Source organism: Heptranchias perlo, chromosome 35 (assembly GCF_035084215.1).
Source record: "Heptranchias perlo isolate sHepPer1 chromosome 35, sHepPer1.hap1, whole genome shotgun sequence".
NCBI lineage: Eukaryota > Metazoa > Chordata > Chondrichthyes > Hexanchiformes > Hexanchidae > Heptranchias > Heptranchias perlo.
In genome coordinates, this window is record NC_090359.1 from 21,428,370 (window position 1) to 21,448,582 (window position 20,213).

General features: G+C 47.5%; 1 protein-coding gene across 1 annotated transcript in view; it reads left to right on the forward strand.

Moving 5' to 3' along the window:
• The window catches only part of LOC137302304 (zonadhesin-like), a 108,040-nt gene that overhangs the window by 19,054 nt on the left and 68,773 nt on the right, over positions 1 to 20,213 (forward strand). The window contains 13 exon segments of the mRNA XM_067971944.1: positions 2,019 to 2,183; positions 3,411 to 3,971; positions 5,313 to 5,410; positions 7,383 to 7,464; positions 11,089 to 11,160; positions 13,042 to 13,113; positions 14,446 to 14,517; positions 15,157 to 15,228; positions 15,938 to 16,009; positions 16,857 to 16,928; positions 17,361 to 17,432; positions 18,280 to 18,351; positions 19,335 to 19,406. Of these exon segments, the coding sequence (XP_067828045.1) occupies positions 2,019 to 2,183; positions 3,411 to 3,971; positions 5,313 to 5,410; positions 7,383 to 7,464; positions 11,089 to 11,160; positions 13,042 to 13,113; positions 14,446 to 14,517; positions 15,157 to 15,228; positions 15,938 to 16,009; positions 16,857 to 16,928; positions 17,361 to 17,432; positions 18,280 to 18,351; positions 19,335 to 19,406 (1,554 nt within the window).

Consider the following 20,213-nt stretch of genomic DNA (forward strand, 5'->3'; position numbering starts at 1 on the left):
TCTGGTTTGCTTTTTGTGCGATATATCCTGATTTAAAGGAGCGGCGTCAGCGATGTCTGACTGAGATCGTTAAGGATATTTTTTTAGAGTGGAAATAAATGTGAGAGTGATCACATGATTGGCATTTTTTAAGCAATCAGACTGTCTCCTCGGCTAACATTTCCAGTTTGCAAGCCAGTAATTTCTGATAGCGATGCCCCTTTAAATAGCTTTATCTGAATGCCATCTCACACAATGAACATTTATCCCCATATTGGAAGAGCTCCAGTGGTCTCACTTGGGGTGTGGAAAACCATCAGGATGCTTAGTTGCTAACCTGGCCTGTCTCTTTAAGATCACTGGTTAAGTATATTCTCTGTTGGGGAATTGGTATCAATGAAAGGGATTGTAGCAGCTTATATATTTTTGAGGGCAATCAGAGGGCAGTCGCGGCTATTTTTAAATTCCTGGCTCCTGAGGCCAGGGTCTCAGTTTAACGTCTCATCCGAAAGACGGCGCCTACCGACAGTGCAGCACTCCCTCAGTACAGGCACTGGGAGTGTCGGCCTGGATTGGGGGCTCAAGTCTCTGGAGTGCGGTCTGAACTCTCAACCTTCTCGCTCAGGGACAAGAGTGTTACAACTGAGCCAAACTGACACTACAGCACCTAGAAGCCTTCTATGAAGTGTTTTGTAGGAGTATTGTGAACAGTTCTGGTCTCCGTATTATACAAAGGATATTGAGGCACTGGAGAAGGTGCAAAAAAGATTTATTATGGAGGTTATACCTGTCGGGAAAGATCGAACAGGCTGGGGCTCTTTTCTCTAGAAAAGGGAAGGCTGAGGGGTGACCTGATAGAGGCCTTTAAGATAATGAAAGGCGTTTGATAGGGTAGACGTAGAGAAAATGTTTCCACTTGTGGGGGAGACCAAAACTAGGGGCCATAAATATAAGATAGTCACTAATAAATCCAATAGGGAATTCAGAAGAAACTTCTTTACCCAGAGAATGGTGGGAATGTGGAACTCGCTATCACAAGGAGTAGTTGAGGCGAGTAGCAGAGATGCATTTAAGGGGAAGCTGGATAAACACATGAGGGAGAAAGGAATAGAAGGATATGCTGATAGGGTGAGATGAAGTAGGGAGGGAGGAGTCTCGTGTGGAGCATAAACACCGGCATGGACCAGTTGGGCCGAATGGCCTGTTTCTATCCTGTAAACTCTATGTAATCCCTCAACTCCCTTGCTGTGATTGGTGTATTTATTGATTCCCTCCTTTCCCCCTTGTTTCCCAAGCTTACTAAAATGTCTGTTGACCTTCAGTTCTGATTAAGGTTACACCCAAAGCTATAGTGTCAGATTGGGAATACTCTTCTCTATCTCAAGGGCCCTGGAATACAAAGGAGTGAAAGTTAATGGTACAGTTATATAAAGTTAGATCCCACATCTGGAGCACTGCGTTCAGTCCTGGGCACCGCACCTCAGGAAGGATATATTGGCCTTGGAGGGGGTGCAGAGCAGATTCACCAGAATGATACCAGGGCTAAAAGAGTTATATTTGAGGACAGGTTGCACAGACTAGGCTTGTATTCCCTCGAGTATAGGAAATTAAGGGGTGATCTAATCGAGGTGTTTAAGATGATTTAAGGGTTTTGATAGGGTCGATAGAGAGAAACTATTTCCTCTGGTGGGGGGAGTCCAGAACAAGGGGGCGTAACCTTAAAATTAGAGCCAGGCCGTTCAGGGGTGATGTCAGGAAGCACTTCTTCACACAAAGGGGAGTGGAAATCTGGAACTCTCTCCCCCAAAAAGCTGTCGAGGCCGGGGGTCAATTGGAAAATTTCAAAACTAAGATCGATAGATTTTTGTTGGGTAAAGGAATTAAAGGTTAGGGAACCAAGGCGGGGAGATGGAGTTACGATACAGATCAGCCCATGATCTCATTGAATGGCGGAGCAGGCCCGAGGGGCTGAATGGCCTCCTCCTGTTCCTAAAGCATGCTACCCTGTTCCGGCTTTCATTTTGGCCTTTCCGTTGCAGTTGGTTACTACATGTTGATGGACTCATCATTCACTCATCCTGGCGACAAATCACATTTGAGGAGTCCCTTGGTGCTCTCAGTGGAGTGCCTCACACTGAAGTTCCACTATTACATGTACGGAACAGCTACCACAATGGAGTTAAACGTCTACGCAGGAAAGCAAGGCAAGTATCCATCGGGCCCGCGGACAGGGGGGAGGGAGGTGCGGAATCATAGAACCATTCAGCACAGAAGGAGGCCGTTCGGCCCATCGTGCCTGTGCCGGCTCTTTGAAACAGCTATCCAATTAGCCCAAGGGCGGTGGAAGCAGATTCAATCGTGGCTTTCAAAAGGGAACTGGACAAGTACCTGAAGGGAAAAAATTTGCAGGGCTACGGGGAAAGGGCGGGGGAGTGGGACGAGCTAGCTCTTGCAGAGAGCCGGCATGGGCTCGACGGGCCAAATGGCCTCCTTCTGTGCTGTAACCATTCTATGATTCTATGACATGCTTTTTTTCAAACCAGCTTTATCAACTTGTCCTGCCATGTTGAAAGATTTATGTGAGTACACCCCCAGGTCTCTCTGTTCCTGCACTCCCTTTAAAATTGTACCATTTAGTTTATATTGCCTCTCCTCATTTTTCCTTCCAAAATACATTGATAGGTATTGTGCTCGCACATTGTTAGTTGAATACTAGAGGGCCCCACTGATGGGAGTAATCATACAGCAGCAAACGCACTGCTCTGTTACTTCTGTTATATCATTGGCCGAATATTCCAGAGTCTCAATTAAAAGCAGCCATTATATTGCCCATCATGCCCATCAACGCCCCCATCATGCCCATCAAAGCCCTCATCATACCCATCAAAACCTTCCATCATGCCCATCAATGCCCTCCATCACACCCATCAAAGCCCTCCATCATACCCATCAAAGCCTTCCATAATACCCATCAAAACCTTCCATCATGCCCATCAAAACCTTCCATCATACCCATCAAAGTCCCCATCATGCCCATCAAAGTCCCCATCATGCCCATCAAAGCCTTCCATCATACCCATCAAAGTCCCCATCATGCCCATCAAAGTCCCCATCATGCCTATCAAAGCCTTCCATAATACCCATCAAAACCTTCCATAATACCCATCAAAACCTTCCATCATGCCCATCAACGCCCTCCATCATACCCATCAAAGCCTTCCATAATACCCATCAAAGCCTTCCATAATACCCATCAAAACCTTCCATCATGCCCATCAACGCCCTCCATCATACCCATCAAAGCCTTCCATAATACCCATCAAAACCTTCCATCATGCCCATCAAAACCTTCCATCATACCCATCAAAGTCCCCATCATGCCCATCAAAGTCCCCATCATGCCCATCAAAGCCCCATCATGCCCATCAAAGCCCTCATCATGCCCATCAAAGCCCTCATCATGCCCATCAAAGCCCTCATCATGCCCATCAAGCCTTCCATCATGCCCATCAAAGCCCCCATGATACCCATCAAAGCCCCCATCATGCCAATCAAAGCCTTCCATCATGCCAATCGAAGCCTTCCATCATGCCAATCGAAGCCTTCCATCATGCCCATCAAAGCCCTCCATCATGCCCATCAAAGCCCCCATCATGCCCATCGAAGCCCTCCATCATGCCCATCGAAGCCCTCCATCATGCCCATCGAAGCCCTCCATCATGCCCATCGAAGCCCTCCATCATGCCCATCGAAGCCCTCCATCATGCCCATCGAAGCCCTCCATCATGCCCATCGAAGCCCTCCATCATGCCCATCGAAGCCCTCCATCATGCCCATCGAAGCCCTCCATCATGCCCATCGAAGCCCTCCATCATGCCCATCGAAGCCCTCCATCATGCCCATCGAAGCCCTCCATCATGCCCATCGAAGCCCTCCATCATACCCATCATCGGACAATATATCGGACATAAGAAGGGGAATATCTACCCCCAGTTAGAGAAGGTTTCTATGACCTTCAGTGAGCAGAGAGCACCGTACACGGTGTCAGAATTTCTGTTTAAAATGGCTGACGTATATTGTGCATGTTGTTTGAAGCCACCTGGGCCCAGAAATTTGGGAATGCGCCCATTTTGGGGGGGGGGGTGGGGGGGGAGGGGGTGGGGGGCTTTGGTGGGGGGTGGGGGGGGCGGATGCATACCCTGCACCGGAATGGTGAGGCCTGAGCCGCCCCAGATATTGGAGGCCTCAGGCCCCATTGAAATGGAGCCAGTGAAAAATGGAGCTGTTGCTAGCGTCGCAGCGGCCCTCAGGTAATCGCGTCCGGGGTTCGGGTCCGATCGGTAATCGGAGTGGGGGCAGGGGGGGACAGAGAACAGGGAGCTAGGGGTCGGAGGTCAAGACAACGTGGGGTCAGGGGTCACACACACTATCTGCCCGCCATATTGGGGCCTTAGCAGTCTGAATAGCGCCCAATAAACGGGCGCTGCCCGGACCAATTTCTCGGCCCAGGTCCTTAGCTTTGTACTTCTTGCTCTCACTACCTCTGAAGATTGGTTGCCTGTGATGCAACCTTATTTACATAATGAGGGCGAACTCCTGATCCCTATAGGACCTGGTATTGGGAGGCCATCAGAGGTTGGGGGGAGTTGGTGGGGGTTGTATGTAATCAGCTCTTACAAGACTGCTTCCTAGGACGCGATGAGTAAATTTAAAGGGATGTGGCCACTTAAAGGTAAAATGTCGGGAGCCTTCACCAAGGCTGCTAATAACTTTAAATTATATTTACAACACCTGTTTGGGCAAAATAAAGACCTAGCAATCATACACATCAAAACCCCTCACCGAACCCATCAAACCCTCATTCTGCCCATCAAAGCCCTCCATCATGCCCATCGAAGCCCTCCATCATGCCCATCGAAGCCCTCCATCATGCCCATCGAAGCCCTCCATCATGCCCATCGAAGCCCTCCATCATGCCCATCGACGCCCTCCATCATACCCATCGACGCCCTCCATCATGCCGATCGAAGCCCTCCATCATGCCCATCGACGCCCTCCATCATGCCCATCGACGCCCTCCATCATGCCCATCGAAGCCCTCCATCATGCCCATCGACGCCCTCCATCATGCCCATCGAAGCCCTCCATCATGCCCATCAACACCCTCCATCATGCCGATCGAAGCCCTCCATCATGCCCATCAACACCCTCCATCATGCCGATCGAAGCCCTCCATCATGCCGATCGAAGCCCTCCATCATGCCCATCGAAGCCCCCTGTCTGTTCCACATCTTCAGTTTCCCCCTGTTCATGTTATGTATTTTCACCGGCAGGAAGCAGTTTGGGCCCCCCACTGTTCTCCCTCGTCGGAAACCAACAGCCAGGCTGGAAGCTGGCGGAGGCCACCTACAGGGGGAAAGCAGAAATTCAGGTGGGTCTGATTTTCGCTGCATTCTCTTTATTAAAATCTGAGCAGGTAAGGGAAATGCTTTCTTGTGGGGGTGGGGGGGGGGCGTGGGGGGAGGGGGTGAGGAGGGAAGGGAGGGGGAAATTCAGCTGCTAGTGCCCCAAGGGAGTGACTGTATCTCCAAATGGTCATCTGCCCACCCTCGCCTTGTGCCTCAAGCCTGGTGTTGAGGAGTCTCAAGAGAGGGAGAGGAATAAATCTGTGAGAACCCACCCTACTGGCTGAAGGACGATAGGTGGTAAAAAAAAACCAGGGGACAGGAGTGAGGTGCAAGGAAGATAAGAGGAAGAAGGACAGGAAGGCAGAGTTTATTCCATTAAAAGGGGAATAACTTGTGATATAATGTACCAGGGTCAGGCATTGGAGCAGACAGAAGATGAGTAGGTGGGATTGAGGGATATGGTGAGAAGATGAGTAGGTGGGATTGAGGGATATGGTGAGAAGGTGGGTAGGTGGGATTGAGGGATATGGTGAGAAGATGAGTAGGTGGGATTGAGGGATATTGTGAGAAGGTGGGATTGAGGGAGAAGGTGAGAAGGTAGGGGATATGGTGAGAAGGTGGTTGGGTGAGATTGAGGGATATGGTGATAAGGTGGGTAGGTGGGATTGAGGGATATGGTGAGAAGATGAGTAGGTGGGATTGAGGGATATGGTGGGGAGGTGGGATTGAGGGATATGGTGAGAAGGTGGGTAGATGGGGTTGAGGGATATGGTGAGAAGGTGGGTAGGTGGGGTTGAGGGATATGGTGAGAAGGTGGGTAGGTGGGGTTGAGCGATATGGTGAGAAGATGAGTAGGTGGGATTGAGGGATATGGTGAGAAGGTGGGTAGGTGGGGTTGAGGGATATGGTGAGAAGGTGGGTAGGTGGGGTTGAGGGATATGGTGAGAAGGTGGGTAGGTGGGGTTGAGCGATATGGTGAGAAGATGAGTAGGTGGGATTGAGGGATATGGTGAGAAGGTGGGTAGGTGGGGTTGAGGGATATGGTGAGAAGGTGGGTAGGTGGGATCATCTCACCCTATCAGGAAATCCTTCAATTCGTTTCTCCCTCATGTGTTTATCGAGCTTCCTCTTAAATGTATCTACATTATTCGCCTCAACTACTCCTTGTGGGAGCGAGTTCCACATTCTCACCACTCTCTGGGTAAAGAAGTTTCTCCTGAATTCCCGATTGGATTTATTAGTGACTATCTTATATTTATGGCCCCTAGTTTTGGTCTCCCCCATAAATGGAAACATCTTCTCCACGTCTACCCTCGCAAACCCCTTCGTAATTTTAAAGACCTCTGTCAGATCACCCCTCAGCCTTCTCTTTTCTAGAGAAAAGACCCCCCGCCTGTTCAACCTTTCCAGATAGGTAGGTTTATAAGGTGGAGGATGGGTTTGTTTGCAGTGCAGGTCCACGTATCTCTCCCTCGTCCAGGAACGCTTTATCACATCCCTGAGTACCTCACACAAATTTGTTTTTTGAAGAGGAGTCAAGTAGTCAGCATAGCAAGATCCCACGAGCAGTAATGAGATGCACGCCCCGCTAATCTAATTTTGCTAAAGGAGGAATGTTGGCCAGGACACCAGGGAGAACTATCCTGCTCTTCATCGAAATAGCGGCCAGGGGGTTTTTTACGTCCACCTGAGAGGGCAGGCGGGGCCTCGGTTTAACATCTCATCCGAAAGACGGCACCTCTGACAGTGCAGCACTCCCTCAGTACTGGCACGAGGGAGTCAGCCTCTACTGTACGTTCTGATTCAGAGGGCAGAGCGCTAACCACTGAGCCATGGCTGATGCTATTGTACAGGTGGTGGAACACATGATAAAAGTTTGTGGAGCCTGTTGGCATGAATGCCAGCCTCACCATCTCCCATACAACAGGAAGGTACCAATCACAGTTTCAAGGGCACCTGCACTATAAAAATTAACTCTTATCCACTCTTTTCCAGTTTGTTATTGAAGCAGTCCGCGGTGAGACGGTGCAATCTGACATTGCAGTGGACAGCGTGTGTATTGCAAAGTGCCAACAAGGTAAGACTGCAACCCCACCACCAGCTTAACAAGAAAAGGATACCCCACCACCCCCACTATATACCCCACCACCCCCACTATATACCCCACCACCCCCACTATATACCCCACCACCCCCACTATATACCCCACTACCCCCACTATATACACCACTACCCCCACTATATACACCACCACCCCCACTATATACCCCACCACCCCCACTACATACCCCACCACCCCCACTATATACCCCACCACCCCCACTATATACCCCACCACCCCCACTATATACCCCACCACCCCCACTATATACCCCACCACCCCCACTATATACCCCACCACCCACACTATATACCCCACTACCCACACTATATACCCCACCACCCCCACTATATACCCCACCACCCCCACTATATACCCCACCACCCCCACTATATACCCCACCACCCACACTATATACCCCAATCCCACACTATATACCCCACCACCCCCACTACATACCCCACCACCCCCACTACATACCCCACCACCCACACTATATACCCCACCACCCACATTATATACCCCACCACCCCCACTATATACCCCACCAACCCCACTATATACCCCACCACCCCCACTATATACCCCACCAACCCCACTATATACCCCACCAACCACATTATATACCCCACCACCCCCACTACATACCCCACCACCCCCACTATATACCCCACCACCCACACTATATACCCCAATCCCACACTATATACCCCACCACCCACATTATATACCCCACCACCCCCACTATATACCCCACCACCCCCACTATATACCCACCACCCCCACTATATACCCCAATCCCACACTATATACCCCACCACCCACATTATATACCCCACCACCCCCACAATATACCCCACCACCCCCACAATATACCCCACCAACCCCACTATATACCCCACCACCCCCACTATATACCCACCACCCCCACTATATACCCACCACCCCCACTATATACCCCACCACCCCCACTATATACCCCACCACCCCCACTACATACCCCACCACCCCCACTACATACCCCACCACCCCCACTACATACCCCACCACCCCCACTATATACCCCACCACCCCCACTATATACCCCAATCCCACACTATATACCCCACCAACCCCACTATATACCCCACCAACCCCACTATATACCCCACCAACCCCACTATATACCCCACCACCCCCACTACATACCCCACCACCCCCACTATATACCCCACCACCCACACTATATACACCACCACCTCCACTATATACCCCACTACCCCCACTATATACCCCACCAACCCCACTACATACCCCACCACCCCCACTACATACCCCACCACCCCCACTATATACCCACCACCCCCACTATATACCCCAATCCCACACTATATACCCCACTACCCCCACTATATACCCCACTACCCCCACTATATACCCCACCAACCCCACTATATACCCCACCACCCCCACTACATACCCCACCACCCCCACTATATACCCCACCACCCACACTATATACCCCACCACCTCCACTATATACCCCACCACCCCCACTATATACCCCACTACCCCCACTATATACCCCACCACCCCCACTATATACCCCACCACCCCCACTACATACCCCACCACCCCCACTACATACCCCACCAGCCCCACTATATACCCCACTACCCCCACTATATACCCCACCACCCCCACTATATACCCCAATCCCACACTATATACCCCACCAACCCCACTATATACCCCACCACCCCCACTATATACCCCAATCCCACACTATATACCCCACCACCCACACTATATACCCCACCACCCCCACTATATACTCCACCACCCCCACTATATACCCCACCACCCCCACTATATACCCCAATCCCACACTATATACCCCACCACCCCCACTATATACCCCACCACCCCCACTATATACCCCACCACCCCCACTATATACCCCAATCCCACACTATATACCCCAATCCCACACTATATACCCCAATCCCACACTATATACCCCACCACCCCCACTATATACCCCACCACCCCCACTATATACCCCACCACCCCCACTATATACCCCACCACCCCCACTATATACCCCACCACCCCCACTATATACCCCACAATCCCACACTATATACCCCAATCCCACACTATATACCCCACCACCCCCACTATATACCCCACCACCCCCACTATATACCCCACCACCCCCACTATATACCCCACCACCCCCACTATATACCCCACCACCCCCACTATATACCCCACCACCCCCACTATATACCCCACCACCCCCACTATATACCCCACTACCCCCACTATATACCCCACCACCCCCACTATATACCCCACTACCCCCACTATATACCCCACCACCCCCACTATATACCCCACCACCTCCACTATATACCCCACTACCCCCACTATATACCCCACCACCCCCACTATATACCCCACCACCCCCACTATGCATCCTCCATCCCATGCCATACACCAGTCAGCATGTAACTCTCTCCCAGGCATCTGTTTTTAAAAATACAATCAACCTAAAGCCATTGATAAGTTTCCAGACTGTAACTCACTCCCGGGTATCTGTTATTCTATATACAAACCCCCCGAACCCCTCGATTAGATTCCAGCCTGTAACTTACTCCCGGGTATCTGTTGTTCTACATATAAACCCCCGAACCCCTCGATTGGATTCCAGCCTGTAACTCACTCCCGGGTATCTGTTGTTCTATATATAAACCCCTCGAACCCCTCGATTAGATTCCAGCCTGTAACTCACTCCCGGGTATCTGTTATTCTATATATAAACCCCCCGAACCCCTCGATTAGATTCCAGCCTGTAACTCACTCCCGGGTATCTGTTATTCTATATATAAACCCCCCGAACCCCTTGATTAGATTCCAGCCTGTAACTCACTCCCGGGTATCTGTTATTCTATATATAAACCCCCCGAACCCCTCGATTAGATTTCAGCCTGCAACTCACTCCCGGGTATTTGTTATTCTATATATAAACCCCCGAACCCCTCGATTAGATTCCAGCCTGTAACTCACTCCCGGGTATCTGTTATTCTATATATAAACCCCCCGAACCCCTCGATTAGATTTCAGCCTGCAACTCACTCCCGGGTATTTGTTATTCTATATATAAACCACCCGAACCACTCGATTAGATTCCAGCCTGTAACTCACTCCCGGGTATCTGTTATTCTATATACAAACCCCCCGAACCCCTCGATTAGATTCTAGACTGTAACTCACTCCCGGGTATCTGTTATTCTATATATAAACCCCCCGAACCCCTCGATTAGATTTCAGCCTGCAACTCACTCCCGGGTATTTGTTATTCTATATATAAACCCCCGAACCCCTCGATTAGATTTCAGCCTGCAACTCACTCCCGGGTATCTGTTATTCTATATATAAACCACCCGAACCCCTCGATTAGATTCCAGTCTGTAACTCACTCCCGGGTATCTGTTATTCTATATATTAACCCCCCGAACCCCTCGATTAGAATCCAGCCTGTAACTCTCTCCTGAGTGTCGATTATTCTATATTTTATTTATTCTACTCATAAAATGTTTCCTATTTTTGATACAGGCTCCACAACAACCACCCAATCACCACCAACTAGTGCAAAATCCACCACAACCCAGGGGACCACAGGACCAGGTAAAGACAGAACCCAGAGAAAAATAGTGTAAACAAATATTGATTCCATACAGTCACAAGACACCCAGTGTGGCAGATATTCTCTCTGTAAATCAATCCTGGATTTCCTTATTGTAAACCTCCCGAACCCTTCGATTAGATTCCAGCCTGTAAAACTCTCCTGGGTATCTGTTATTCTCTATATAATCCCCCCGAACCCCTCAATTAGATTCCAGCCTGCAACACAATCCCTGATATCCGTTAATCTATATATAAACCCCCCGAACCCCTCGATTAGACTCCAGCCTGTAACTCACTCCCAGGTATCTGTTATTCTATATATAAACCCCCCGAACCCCTCGATTAGATTCCAGCCTGTAACTCACTCCCGGGTATCTGTTATTCGATATATAAAACCCCCGAACCCCTCGATTAGATTCCAGCCTGTAACTCACTCCCGGGTATCTGTTATTCTATATATAAACCCCTGAATCCCTCGATTAGATTCCAGCCTGTAACTCACTCCCAGGTATCTGTTATTCTATATATAAACCCCCCGAACCCCTCGATTAGATTCCAGCCTGTAACTCACTCCCGGGTATCTGTTATTCTATATATAAACCCCTGAATCCCTCGATTAGATTCCAGCCTGTAACTCACTCCCGGGTATCTGTTATTCTATATATAAACCCCCCCTGAATCCCTCGATTAGATTCCAGCCTGTAACTCACTCCCAGGTATCTGTTATTCTATATATAAATCCCCGAACCCCTCGATTAGATTCCAGCCTGTAACTCACTCCCGGGTATCTGTTATTCAATATATAAAACCCCCGAACCCCTCGATTAGATTCCAGCCTGTAACTCACTCCCGGGTATCTGTTATTCTATATATAAACCCCTGAATCCCTCGATTAGATTCCAGCCTGTAACTCACTCCCAGGTATCTGTTATTCTATATATAAACCCCCCGAACCCCTCGATTAGATTCCAGCCTGTAACTCACTCCCGGGTATCTGTTATTCTATATATAAACCCCCCCTGAATCCCTCGATTAGATTCCAGCCTGTAACTCACTCCCAGGTATCTGTTATTCTATATATAAACCCCCCGAACCCCTCGATTAGATTCCAGCCTGTAACTCACTCCCGGGTATCTGTTATTCGGAATATAAACCCCCCGAACCCCTCCATTAGATTCCAGCCTGTAACTCACTCCCGGGTATCTGTTATTCTATATATAACCCCCCCGAACCCCTCAATTAGAATGCAGTCTGCAGCTCACTCCTGGGTATCTGTTATTCGATATATAAACCCTTGAACCCCTCGATTAGATTCCAGCCTGTAACTCAATCCCTGATATCCGTTAATCTATATATAATCCCCCCCAACCCCACAATTAGATTCCAGCCTGTAACTCAATCCCTGATATCCGTTAATCTATATATAATCCCCCCCGAACCCCACAATTAGATTCCAGCCTGTAACTCACTCCCGGGTATCTGTTATTCCATATATAAACCCCCCGAACCCCTCCATTAATTCCAGTCTGTAACTCACTCCCAGGTATCTGTTATTCTATATATAAACCCCCCGAACCCCTCGATTAGATTCCAGCCTGTAACTCACTCCCGGGTATCTGTTATTCTATGTATAAACCCCAAAAACCCCTCCGATAGTTTCCAGCCTGGAACTCACTCCCGGGTATCTGTTATTCTATATGTAAACCCCCCAAAACCCCTCTATTTGATTCCAGCCTGTAACTCACTCCCGGGTATCTGTTATTCTATCTATAAACCCCCCGAACCCTTCGATTTGATTCCAGCCTGTAACTCTCTCCTGAGTGTCGATTATTCTATATTTTATTTATTCTACTCATAAAATGTTTCCTATTTTTGATACAGGCTCCACAACAACCACCCAATCACCACCAACTAGTGCAAAATCCACCACAACCCAGGGGACCACAGGACCAGGTAAAGACAGAACCCAGAGGAAAATAGTGTAAACAAATATTGATTCCATACAGTCACAAGACACCCAGTGTGGCAGATATTCTCTCTGCAACTCACTCCTGGATTTCCTTATTGTAAGCCTCCCGAACCCCTCGATTAGATTCCAGCCTGTAACTCACTCCCGGGTATCTGTTATTCTATATATAAACCCCCCGAACCCCTTCGATTAGATTCCAGCCTGTAATCCACTCCCAGGTATCTGTTATTTTATACATAAACCCCCCGAACCACTCGATTGGATTCCAGCCTGTAACTCACTTCCGGGTATTTGTTATTCTATATATAAACCACCCGAACCCCTCGATTAGATTCCAGCCTGTAACTCACTCCCGGGTATCCGTTATTCTATATATAAACCCCCCCGAATCCCTCGATTAGATTCCAGCCTGTAACTCACTCCGGGGTATCTGTTATTCTATATATAAAACCCCCGAACCCCTCGATTAGATTCCAGCCTGTAACTCACTCCCGGGTATCTGTTATTCTATATATAAACCCCCCGAACCCCTCCATTAATTCCAGTCTGTAACTCACTCCCAGGTATCTGTTATTCTATATATAAACCCCCCGAACCCCTCGATTAGATTCCAGCCTGTAACTCACTCCCGGGTATCTGTTATTCTATATATAAACCACCCGAACCCCTCGATTAGATTCCAGCCTGTAACTCACTCCCGGGTATCTGTTATTCTATGTATAAACCCCAAAAACCCCTCCGATAGTTTCCAGCCTGGAACTCACTCCCGGGTATCTGTTATTCAATATGTAAACCCCCCAAAACCCCTCTATTTGATTCCAGCCTGTAACTCACTCCGGGGTATCTGTTATTCTATATATAAACCACCTCAACCCCTCGATTAGATTCCAGCCTGTAACTCACTCCCGGGTATCTGTTATTCTATATATAAACCACCCGAACCCCTCGATTAGATTCGAGCCTGTAACTCACTCCCGGGTATCTGTTATTCTATATATAAACCACCTCAACCCCTCGATTAGATTCCAGCCTGTAACTCACTCCCGGGTATCTGTTATTCTGTATATAAACCCCCCAAAACCCCTCTATTAGATTCCAGCCTGTAACTCACTCCCGGGTATCTGTTATTCTATCTATAAACCCCCCGAACCCCTCGATTTGATTCCAGCCTGTAACTCACTCCCGGGTATCTGTTATTCTATCTATAAACCCCCCGAACCCCTCGATTAGATTCCAGCCTGTAACTCTCTCCTGAGTGTCGATTATTCTATATTTTATTTATTCTACTCATAAAATGTTTCCTATTTGTGATACAGGCTCCACAACAACCACCCAATCACCACCAACTAGTGCAAAATCCACCACAACCCAGGGGACCACAGGACCAGGTAAAGACAGAACCCAGAGGAAAATAGTGTAAACAAATATTGATTCCATACAGTCACAAGACACCCAGTGTGGCAGATATTCTCTCTGCAACTCACTCCTGGATTTCCTTATTGTAAACCTCCCGAACCCCTCGATTAGATTCCAGCTTGGAACTCACTCCCGGGTATCTGTTATTCTATATATAAACCCCCCGAACCCTTCGATTAGATTCCAGCCTGTAATCCACTCCCAGGTATCTGTTATTTTATACATAAACCCCCCGAACCACTCGATTGGATTCCAGCCTGTAACTCACTCCCGGGTATCTGTTATTCTATATATAAACCCCCCGAACCCCTCGATTAGATTCCAGCCTGTAACTCACTCCCGGGTATCTGTTATTCTATCTATAAACCCCCCGAACCCCTCGATTAGATTCCAGCCTGTAACTCACTCCCGGGTATCTGTTATTCTATCTATAAACCCCCCGAACCCCTCGATTAGATTCCAGCCTGTAATTCACTCCCGGGTATCTGTTATTCTATATATAAACCCCCCGAACCCCTCGATTTGATTCCAGCCTGTAACTCTCTCCTGAGTGTCGATTATTCTATATTTTATTTATTCTACTCATAAAATGTTTCCTATTTTTGATACAGGCTCCACAACAACCACCCAATCACCACCAACTAGTGCAAAATCCACCACAACCCAGGGGACCACAGGACCAGGTAAAGACAGAACCCAGAGGAAAATAGTGTAAACAAATATTGATTCCATACAGTCACAAGACACCCAGTGTGTCAGATATTCTCTCTGTAACTCACTCCTGGATTTCCTTATTGTAAACCTCCCGAACCCCTCGATTAGATTCCAGCCTGTAACTTACTCCGGGGTATCTGTTATTCTATATATAAACCACCCGAACCCCTCGATTAGATTCGAGCCTGTAACTCACTCCCGGGTATCTGTTATTCTATATATAAACCACCCGAACCCCTCGATTAGATTCGAGCCTGTAACTCACTCCCGGGTATCTGTTATTCTATATATAAACCACCTCAACCCCTCGATTAGATTCCAGCCTGTAACTCACTCCCGGGTATCTGTTATTCTGTATATAAACCCCCCAAAACCCCTCTATTAGATTCCAGCCTGTAACTCACTCCCGGGTATCTGTTATTCTATCTATAAACCCCCCGAACCCCTCGATTTGATTCCAGCCTGTAACTCACTCCCGGGTATCTGTTATTCTATCTATAAACCCCCCGAACCCCTCGATTAGATTCCAGCCTGTAACTCACTCCCGGGTATCTGTTATTCTATCTATAAACCCCCCGAACCCCTCGATTTGATTCCAGCCTGTAACTCTCTCCTGAGTGTCGATTATTCTATATTTTATTTATTCTACTCATAAAATGTTTCCTATTTTTGATACAGGCTCCACAACAACCACCCAATCACCACCAACTAGTGCAAAATCCACCACAACCCAGGGGACCACAGGACCAGGTAAAGACAGAACCCAGAGGAACATAGTGTAAACAAATATTGATTCCATACAGTCACAAGACACCCAGTGTGGCAGATATTCTCTCTGTAACTCACTCCTGGATTTCCTTATTGTAAACCTCCCGAACCCCTCGATTAGATTCCAGCTTGGAACTCACTCCCGGGTATCTGTTATTCTATATATAAACCACCCGAACCCCTCGATTAGATTCCAGCCTGTAACTCACTCCCGGGTATTTGTTATTCTATATATAAACCCTCCGAACCCCTCGATTAGATTCCAGCCTGTAACTCACTCCCGGGTATCTGTTATTCTGTATATAAACCCCCCAAAACCCCTCCATTAGATTCCAGCCTGTAACTCACTCCCGGGTATCTGTTATTCTGTATATAAACCCCCCAAAACCCCTCCATTAGATTCCAGCCTGTAACTCATTCCCGGGTATCTGTTATTCTATATATAAACCTCCCGAACCCCTCGATTAGATTCCAGCCTGTAACTCTCTCCCGGGCATCTGTTATTCTATATATAAACCCCCCGAACCCCTCGATTAGATTCCAGCCTGTAACTCACTCCCAGGTATCTGTTATTCTATATATAAACCCCTGAACCCCTCGATTAGATTCCAGCCTGTAACTCACTCCCGGGTATCTGTTATTCTATATATAAACCCCCCGAACCCCTCGATTAGATCTCAGCCTGTAACTCTCTCCCGGGACTCTGTTATTCTATCTATAAACCCCCCGAACCCCTCGATTAGAATCCAGCCTGTAACTCTCTCCTGAGTGTCGATTATTCTATATTTTATTTATTCTACTCATAAAATGTTTCCTATTTTTGATACAGGCTCCACAACAACCACCCAATCACCACCAACTAGTGCAAAATCCACCACAACCCAGGGGACCACAGGACCAGGTAAAGACAGAACCCAGAGGAAAATAGTGTAAACAAATATTGATTCCATACAGTCACAAGACACCCAGTGTGGCAGATATTCTCTCTGTAACTCACTCCTGGATTTCCTTATTGTAAACCTCCCGAACCCCTCGATTAGATTCCAGCTTGGAATTCACTCCCGGGTATCTGTTATTCTATATATAAACCCCCCGAACCCTTCGATTAGATTCCAGCCTGTAATCCACTCCCAGGTATCTGTTATTTTATACATAAACCCCCCGAACCACTCGATTGGATTCCAGCCTGTAACTCACTCCCGGGTATCTGTTCGTCTACATATAAACCCCCCGAACCCCTCGATTAGAATCCAGCCTGTAACTCTCTCCTGAGTGTCGATTATTCTATATTTTATTTATTCTACTCATAAAATGTTTCCTATTTGTGATACAGGCTCCACAACAACCACCCAATCACCACCAACTAGTGCAAAATCCACCACAACCCAGGGGACCACAGGACCAGGTAAAGACAGAACCCAGAGGAAAATAGTGTAAACAAATATTGATTCCATACAGTCACAAGACACCCAGTGTGGCAGATATTCTCTCTGTAACTCACTCCTGGATTTCCTTATTGTAAACCTCCCGAACCCCTCGATTAGATTCCAGCCTGTAACTTACTCCGGGGTATCTGTTATTCTATATATAAACCCCCCGAACCCCTCGATTAGATTCGAGCCTGTAACTCACTCCCGGGTATCTGTTATTCTATATATAAACCCCCCGAACCCCTCGATTAGATTCCAGCCTGTAACTCACTCCCGGGTATCTGTTATTCTATATATAAACCACCCGAACCCCTCGATTAGATTCGAGCCTGTAACTCACTCCCGGGTATCTGTTATTCTATATATAAACCCCCCGAACCCCTCGATTAGATTCCAGCCTGTAACTCACTCCCGGGTATCTGTTATTCTATATATAAACCACCCGAACCCCTCGATTAGATTCGAGCCTGTAACTCACTCCCGGGTATCTGTTATTCTATATATAAACCACCTCAACCCCTCGATTAGATTCCAGCCTGTAACTCACTCCCGGGTATCTGTTATTCTGTATATAAACCCCCCAAAACCCCTCTATTAGATTCCAGCCTGTAACTCACTCCCGGGTATCTGTTATTCTATCTATAAACCCCCCGAACCCCTCGATTTGATTCCAGCCTGTAACTCACTCCCGGGTATCTGTTATTCTATCTATAAACCCCCCGAACCCCTCGATTAGATTCCAGCCTGTAACTCTCTCCTGAGTGTCGATTATTCTATATTTTATTTATTCTACTCATAAAATGTTTCCTATTTTTGATACAGGCTCCACAACAACCACCCAATCACCACCAACTAGTGCAAAATCCACCACAACCCAGGGGACCACAGGACCAGGTAAAGACAGAACCCAGAGGAAAATAGTGTAAACAAATATTGATTCCATACAGTCACAAGACACCCAGTGTGGCAGATATTCTCCTTGTAACTCAGTCCTGGATTTCCTTATTGTAAACCTCCCGAATCCCTTGGTTAGATTCCAGCCTGTAACTAACACCCGGGTATCTGTTATTCTCTATATAATCCCCCCGAACCCCTCGATTAGATTCCAGCCTGCAACTCAATCCCTGATATCCGTTAATCTATAGAAAACCCCCTGAACCCTTCGATTAGATTCCAGCCTGTAACTCACTCCCGGGTATCTGTTAATCTATATATAAACCCCCCGAACCCTTCGATTAGATTCGAGCCTGTAACTCACTCCCGGGTATCTGTTAATCTATATATAAACCCCCCGAACCCTTCGATTAGATTCCAGCCTGTAACTCACTCCCGGGTATCTGTTATTCTATATATAAACCCCTCGAACCCTTCGATTAGATTCCAGCCTGTAACTCACTCCCGGGTATCTGTTATTCTATATATAAACCCCCCGAACCCTTCGATTAGATTCCAGCCTGTAACTCACTCCCGGGTATCTGTTATTTTATACATACACCCCTCGAACCCTTCGATTAGATTCCAGCCTGTAACTCACTCCCGGGTATCTGTTATTCTATATATAAACCCCCCGAACCCCTCGATTAGATTCCAGCCTGTAATCCACTCCCAGGTATCTGTTATTTTATACATAAACCCCCCGAACCACTCGATTGGATTCCAGCCTGTAACTCACTCCCGGGTATCTGTTATTCTATATATAAAACCCCCGAACCCCTCGATTGGATTCCAGCCTGTAACTCACTCCCGGGTATCTGTTATTCTATCTATAAACCCCCCGAACCACTCGATTTGATTCCAGCCTGTAACTCTCTCCTGAGTGTCGATTATTCTATATTTTATTTATTCTACTCATAAAATGTTTCCTATTTTTGATACAGGCTCCACAACAACCACCCAATCACCACCAACTAGTGCAAAATCCACCACAACCCAGGGGACCACAGGACCAGGTAAAGACAGAACCCAGAGGAAAATAGTGTAAACAAATATTGATTCCATACAGTCACAAGACACCCAGTGTGGCAGATATTCTCTCTGTAACTCACTCCTGGATTTCCTTATTGTAAACCTCCCGAACCCCTCGATTAGATTCCAGCTTGGAACTCACTCCCGGGTATCTGTTATTCTATATATAAACCTCCCGAACCCCTCGATTAGATTCCAGCCTGTAACTCACTCCCGGGTATTTGTTATTCTATATATAAACCCTCCGAACCCCTCGATTAGATTCCAGCCTGTAACTCACTCCCGGGTATCTGTTATTCTGTATATAAACCCCCCAAAACCCCTCCATTAGATTCCAGCCTGTAACTCACTCCCGGGTATCTGTTATTCTGTATATAAACCCCCCAAAACCCCTCCATTAGATTCCAGCCTGTAACTCATTCCCGGGTATCTGTCATTCTATATATAAACCCCCCGAAGCCCTCGATTAGATTCCAGCCTGTAACTCATTCCCGGGTATCTGTTATTCTATATATAAACCTCCCGAACCCCTCGATTAGATTCCAGCCTGTAACTTTCTCCCGGGTATCTGTTATTCTATATATAAACCCCCCGAACCCCTCGATTAGATTCCAGCCTGTAACTCACTCCCGGGTATCTGTTATTCTATATATAAACCTCCCAAACCCCTCGATTAGATTCCAGCCTGTCACTCTCTCCTGGGTATCTGTTATTCTATATATAAACCCCCCGAACCACTCGATTAGATTCCAGCCTGTAACTCACTCCCGGGTATCTGTTATTCTATATAT